Raw genomic sequence first — 6,732 nt, forward strand, 5'->3', positions numbered from 1 at the left:
AAAAAAAAAGCTAAGCTCCAAGTTCCAGATGATAGAAAACTGTTGCACATCCCTTCCCCCCAAATCAGTAAGATTTTTAAGTGCAGGGGCACTCACAAACTTAATTATTAGGATCAATTTCAAAGAATTCCTTTTCCCTCTGAGACAGGTTTATCTACCCAATAGTTCCTAAATGAACAGACCATATACCTATCTATAGTCTTCTACCTAAAGTTCCCCAGTAAGTGCTAATTCAATAGTGGTATAGTCACTTTCACATCTTAGTCAAATGTTTGTCAATCTGTTCCACTGCTTCATAAAAACCTCTTCACCATGTTACAACACATCTCTCCCAACAGGGTTTATTTATCTAACATGTAATCTCTGAGACAATCTGCTTGTAAATAAAGACCACCAAAAGACCTTTACTTTTATCTGCATTTATTTTATGCAGAATTTATTCCCGTGCCATCAGTTTTTGTTTCTTCAGTTTCTTCTGGGATATCTGAGAAGACAAAGAAGGGACCATTTTAGTTTCTTGTATAGAAGAAATCCACTCAAGTCAAGGAAGGCAGGGATAGCTCAACTAGTGAAGACTACAGAGCATCAAGGGCAAAGGGCAACATCAGGTGCCAAAAAGGCCAAACTATTAAGTAGAAAAGAGAAGCCCGGCAGTGGTCGCACACACCTTTAATCCCAGCACTTGAGAGGCAGAGGCAGGTGGATCTCTGAGTTTGAGGCCAGCCTGGTCTACAAAGTGAGCCCAGGATACCTAGAGCTACAGAGAACCCATCTGGGGAGGGGGATGGGGGCGGGGAGGAACCAGAAAACAAAACAAGTGTCCTAATAAACCAAATGCAATGACTAACCTAGTGGGGCCATAGGTAACTGCCAGAGAAACTACACTTCAGTGGGTAAAGGGGTTGTCAGAACCGTCCCCACATGCTTGTTACACACCACACAGCTAATCGCCCTAGTAGCACATACCAGCCAAACCCAGCGGCTTACCTTCTTCTTCTGTGCCACCTCCTCCTCGGGCTTTGGAACAATCTGCTCCTTTTCAGTGAGGATCATCTCGATGTGGCAGGGGGAGCTCATGTATGGGTTAATCCGGCCATGGGCTCTGTAAGTTCGTCGGCGCATCTTAGGGGCCTTGTTCACCTGGATGTGTTCAATGACCAGGGAATCTACATCTAAACCCTGGAACGGGGAGAAGGGAGAAATCAGACAAGCATGGTTTGCGGTAAGCTTCAGCATCCCGCGCCAATCTCTACTAAGGCGGCTGAGTGCAACGTCATACTTGGTGTTTTAGGTAGTAATTCTTATAACCTTATCTTAGTGTGTAAAGCACATGTCGTCTGTAACCCTTAAGGTTGTTAGGCAAGATGTGGCCGCCCAGTCTCCTGCAGCCCTCTTACCACAGGTTATGACATCCCTGAGAGGGATTTTCAAATGGAGTGAGTTATGATTCTCCCTGCCCCTGGACACTGTTGTCCACCCCAAACACCCTGAAATTCAACACACCTCTTTACTACAACAAACTATTCTACAGCACCCAAAATGCCACAAGGTAAAAGACAATTTTCTCTTGGGGCGCCACACCTTATCTGCACTCATCAATAGCCTAAATTCCCAGGCCAAGGAAAAGGCTTATTTTAAGTACAAGGATGGAGGAAACCTTAGGACACAGCACACCACGCTTTTGAACATCTTTAGGCAAGATTCTGTAGTGCCAGTCACGAGAGTCAAGTGGTTTTTTTGCCTTTTAACACTATGTGGGCCAGACTGCCCTTAAACATAAAAGACCCCCATGTCTCTGGGGTGCAGAAATGAAAGGCACATGTCACTCCCAGAACATGACAAGATACTCGTGGATACATATCCGAGTAGGAACATCAAGACACACAAATGGATGGCAATGGCCCAGGTACCTTAAGCTCAGCATTACTTTCCGCATTTTTCAGCATGTGCAGCAAAAACTCAGCACTCTTTTTTGGCCACCGACCCTGAGTCCAGCCCCACTGCTTGGCCTGAAAAAGGGAGAAACAGTCTTGTTATTCTTAATAAATCAGCTAAATAAATCAGTTAGACCCAGCTAAAGTATGGCGAGCACCATGGCTGCTCAGAGTGTGTTTCATTTCACGGTTAATCCAAAGGTGTCCTAAGACTGTCATCACAGCAACCAGGCTGACTGCACAGTAGACTTCAGCCCCAACTGCCCCACTGTCTCACAATCTGCAGCAGGACTTAAGATTCCTCACCTGGGCGCACCTCCCGACTCCACCATTATAGCGTCGGAACGGCACACACTGCTTCTTTAAAGTGACATCTTTCAGATACTTGGTGGCTTTCCGGATATGCATACCCTTGATGGCCTGGGCAGTTTCCCGGGTGTTCTAAATACAAGCCAGACAGTTTTGGTTAGGCGTTGGAAGAGAAATAAATCCAAAGTAAAGCGCCCCAGCTCCGTCATCTTGTCATTATAAACCCCTGTCCCACAATACTGCCAAGCTTCACTCAAGCACTCACACCCCAGACGACAACCTTCTAGAAGGCGGCTGCTCAGAATGTGTTTCTTTTCACGGTCAATCCAAAGGTGTCCTAAGTAAGTCATCACTGTAGCCGCCTTTCTAAGGAGCAAACTACAATTCTGTAACACGACCACCACTCCCTTACCTTAAAGTGAACACGAAGATTTGAACCTCTGGATTTGCATGCTATAAAAAAAAATGCAAAAGGAAAAACTCAATTTTTGTTGTGTCCAGCCCATAGAGACCAAAACAAAACAACAACAAAAAACCCCAAACCAACCAAACCCACGAGTCAACACTGTAGTCGCTTACATTTTGTAGGGTTTTCCGGGTCCAGTGAGTAGCGAACCATCTTCGCAGGTCCCCTGTGAACATCAACAAGCTGGTTAGGTGAACAGCCAGCTAGCAGGCACCGGGTTTAAGCCACAAGTATTACCAGCTGCTCAGAGAACAGTTACTTTCACGATTAATCCAAAGGTGTCCTAAGAAGTGACATCATCGCAGCCGTCTCTTTTCCTGGCTCATCAGACTTTTCCTTCTCCTCGGCACAGGGTTTGTGTGTGGACCCTGCGGCCTCAGCCTCCCCGGTGCTGGGACTACAGACGCACACACCACCACCATCATCATCACCACGGCGTGTTTTAATGGCTACCTACCCCTCGTTTAAAGCAGGGGCACCTGGCCGGCGCCTTCCCCCCGAAGGACGGCTGCTCTCCCCGGCCCCCGCGCCTCTGCACCAGCACGGCCGGGTGTAGCACTAGCGTGGCGGAACGCAGCCCCAGCCCCTGCACGTCCCACACACCCACGTCCCGAGCCGCGCACGGAGCCTGCACCGGGCGCCACCCCGCTCCGTGCTCGGCCGGCGGCGCGGCCCCGTCTCCCGGCTCCGCGCGCCCCTGCGCACAGAGCGCGGCCGCCTACGGCGACGACCCATGGCCCTCGGGGCTCAGATGCCGGGGCCCGCGACGCCCAGACGCCCCCCGAAAGCCACGATGGCGGCGATGACGGAGGATTCGTCCCCGAGAGCCTGACACCGAGTAACACTCACCTCGGGCCGCTTACAGGAAGAGGAAGCGTGAGGGCTGCTGGGAGAATTCATGAGACCGCGAACTCTCGCGAGACTTCCCGCCGGAGGACCGCGATCCGGCGAGAGGGAGGGCCGAGAAAGAAGGGAGTGTGGGATGTTTTTAGAGTGTTAAGCAAGTGCATTCTTTACAGACTGTCTCAAAGTTCCCTTTTTAAAATTTCATAATAGAAATATATGGGTTTTAAGTATAAGGAAATTAAAGCGGTCTTGAAGCACAGGACAGGAGTTATTAGAAATGAATGAAGAGCCGGGCGTGGTAGCGCACTCCTTTAATCCCAGCGCTCGGGAGGCAGAGGCAGGCGGATCGCTGTGAGTTCGAGGCCAGCCTGGTCTACAAAGTGAGTCCAGGACAACCAAGGCTACACAGAGAAACCCTATCTCGGAAAAAAAAAAAAAAAGAAATGAACGAGAAGTTTATCTATCCATCGTAGTTTGATAGATTTGAATATTGTCAGCATGTACCCTTTAAAAGTGGTTTGTAAATGGACAGTTAAGATGAAAGGCCCGAGCCAGGGATGGGTGTGCTAGCCTTTAATTCCAGCACTCCGGAGGTAGAGGGAGTGGACCTCGCAAAGTTTGAGCCCAGCTCCCTCATAATTCTAGTATTTTGCTAAGTGGAGGCCGCAGAATAGAGACCAGGGCCAGACGGATGACTGAGCAGTTAATAGTATTTGTTACGCTTTTTGTTGTTGTTTGTTTGTTTTGGTTTTTTGAGACAGGGTTTCTCTGTGTAGCCTTGGCTGTCCTCCTCAAACTCACAGATACCCACCTGCCTCTGCCTCCCCAGTACTGGGATTAAAGGCGTGCGCCACCACCGCCGGCTGTATTTGTTACTCTTAAATATGAGCAGAGTTCGGTTCCCAGCACCTGCATGGTAGCTCACTTGTGTGTCCCCAGTTCCAGGGAGTTAGGTGCCTTCCTCTGAACTCTGTAGGCACCAAGCATACCCGTACATACCTGCAGGCACAACACTCATACGCGTAAAAGTAAATATTTTATTTTTTGTTTTTTGTTTCCTGTGTGTGTGTGTTTGGTTTGGCTTTTTGTTTGTTTGGTTTTGGTTTTTTTCGAGACAGAGTTTCTCTGTGTAGTCTTGACTATCCTGGGCTTTCTTTGTAGACCAGGCTGGCCTCGAATTCACAGTGATCTGCCTGCCTCTGCCTCCCGAGTGTTGGATTAAAAGCGTATGCCACCACGCCCGGCTTATAACTCTAATTTTTAAAAAGTAAAGTAAAAAGAATTCGAGGCCAGCCAGCATTACATGAGACCCTGCCTCCACAAAATGACCTGATGTGCCTTGGGAGGCTAAGGAGTGTGTGTGTGTGTGTGTGTGTGTGTGTGTGTGTGTGTGTGTCTGAGTCAGTCACTTGTATGTTAATTGTGAAGATGAGGCTAACTGAAGAGTCTGGTTCAAATGATTACCATTCCTCAGTGCCAATTCCAGATCTTTGTTGGTTGCAGAAAACCTGTTGGCATTTTTCCCCCCTTTCTTCCTGGCCCAAGGTCACTTCTCTGGTTCTGTGACAGCTTGGGTTTAGATCATCTGTGCCAACACTTCCAGGCAACTCAAACTCCAAGTGACTGAAAGGTCTTCCCCTGCCCTCTACCCTCAGTACCAAATACTGGATAGTGTGGGTTTTCCCCCTAGAGTTTCCCTTTCTCCACAAGCTTTTCCTACAGGCTGTAAACTCCCAAACAAATTCTTTTCTTGAGCTAGATACACCTAGATATCAAACTCAGTATTTTTCCCGGGGATCTCTTGGATGAACATATAACTCATGCTTAAATAGATTATTTGCCTAAACTCTATCAAGACCTGGGTTTGATCCCCACCACTGGGGTAAGAAGTTCCAGAGGACTGTTAAAGAGCTCTAGACCAGGAAGGAATGATACACTCACCCCAACTCCCCTGTGCAGACATGAGGACAAATCGTAGAGGCTTTGCTTGACAAAGTTCCATAGACTTCCGACTGTCCAGCATGATCTCTAGGCATCCAGAACAGCGGTTGAGGCTTTGCTTAACAAAGTTCCAAAGATCTCCAGCTGATCACCACTGCCCTTAAATATTATGTATGGTCCAGGTGTAATGTTGTTTATAAATCTGCAAGTTCTCCTGAAACTATTTTTTCTGTTTATTTCTCAGCCCTAAGGAAAATCATACAGGGAAAATTTTTTCCCTCAGAGAATGTTGAAAGAGGACATCCGGGCCAAAGGCTTGAGACAATGCTAGAGCTTTTTGCTCTGACTGTGAGCACCTAAGCAGATGATACATGAAAGGTGAGACCTTGACATAACAGTATCTGGCTAGACATTGTTACCTGTAGAAAAGTTTCTAGAATCTTCTTTTAGAGCAATAGAAGATGGATCGGAACATCATGCTTTACAGATATGTTACAATAGAGGAACCCTAGGCTGGGATAGCATACCTGTTGGTGTGAGACTGGAAGAAGGTCAAGTTTTTTCTTTAAAGAATATTTAGCTCAAGTTATGTTGCTATGACAATCTTGTAAACACATTAGCTTTAACTCGGGGAAATTTATGATTAAACTTTCCCGTGTATTGTTTAAAAAATAAAGATCAAGTTATTCTGACAATTGTTCGAAAACTGGGCTGAAGAGATGGCTCAGAGTTTAAGAGCACTGTCTGTTCTTCCAAAGATCCTGAGTTCAATTCCCAGCAACCACATGGTGGCTCACAACCATCTATGATGAGTTCTGGTGCCCTCTTCTGGCCTGCAGGTGTACACTGTATATATAAAAATAAATAAATAAATCTTAGCCGGGCGTGGTGGCACACACCTTTAATGCAAACACTTAGGAGGCAGAGGCAGGCGGGTCACTGTGAGTTCAAGGCCAGCCTGGTCTACAAAGTGAATTCAGAACAGGCAGGGATAACCTAGTCTGCCTCCCCAGTGCTGGGATTAAAGGCTCGTGCCATCACACCTGGCTCTCAGATCCCTTGATTTGGAAACCTTCGGTGTGTGTCTCTAATGGAGTAAGATTTCTTTTTCCTCCAGATAGTCTTCTCCCAGCATCCTCTGTTTTGAATGTAACCATGATTCCATCAGTATACATCAAACTATCCTGTCAACAGCAGGGCCTCAATAATGCTCATATCTTAGTTTGAAAGCAGGTT

General features: G+C 47.1%; 1 protein-coding gene across 1 annotated transcript; it reads right to left on the minus strand.

The window, feature by feature from the left end:
- Positions 1-403: 403 nt before the first annotated feature.
- RPL17 (ribosomal protein L17) lies at positions 404-3,583 on the minus strand. The gene is made up of 7 exons (XM_084780676.1): positions 3,559-3,583; positions 2,823-2,875; positions 2,656-2,696; positions 2,241-2,375; positions 1,911-2,009; positions 988-1,179; positions 404-484 (listed from the first exon to the last, which is right to left on the minus strand). Exons 2-7 carry the CDS (start codon positions 2,860-2,862, stop codon positions 437-439), a joined length of 555 nt encoding a protein of 184 aa, XP_084636802.1. The 5' UTR covers positions 2,863-2,875; positions 3,559-3,583; the 3' UTR covers positions 404-436.
- Positions 3,584-6,732: the final 3,149 nt, after the last annotated feature.

This window comes from Acomys minous (assembly GCF_964271855.1).
Source record: "Acomys minous genome assembly, chromosome: 4".
Lineage (NCBI taxonomy): Eukaryota > Metazoa > Chordata > Mammalia > Rodentia > Muridae > Acomys > Acomys minous.

Coding starts and splice junctions, on each gene's coding strand:
- RPL17 (XM_084780676.1), bottom strand. CDS start 2,862: ATGGTTCGCTACTCACTGGACCCGGAAAACCCTACAAAAT. Junction 2,010..2,240: donor GAGTCGGGAGGTGCGCCCAG/GTGAGGAATCTT, acceptor TCCCTTTTTCAG/GCCAAGCAGTGGGGCTGGAC. Junction 485..987: donor AGGTGGCACAGAAGAAGAAG/GTAAGCCGCTGG, acceptor TTGTCTTCTCAG/ATATCCCAGAAGAAACTGAA.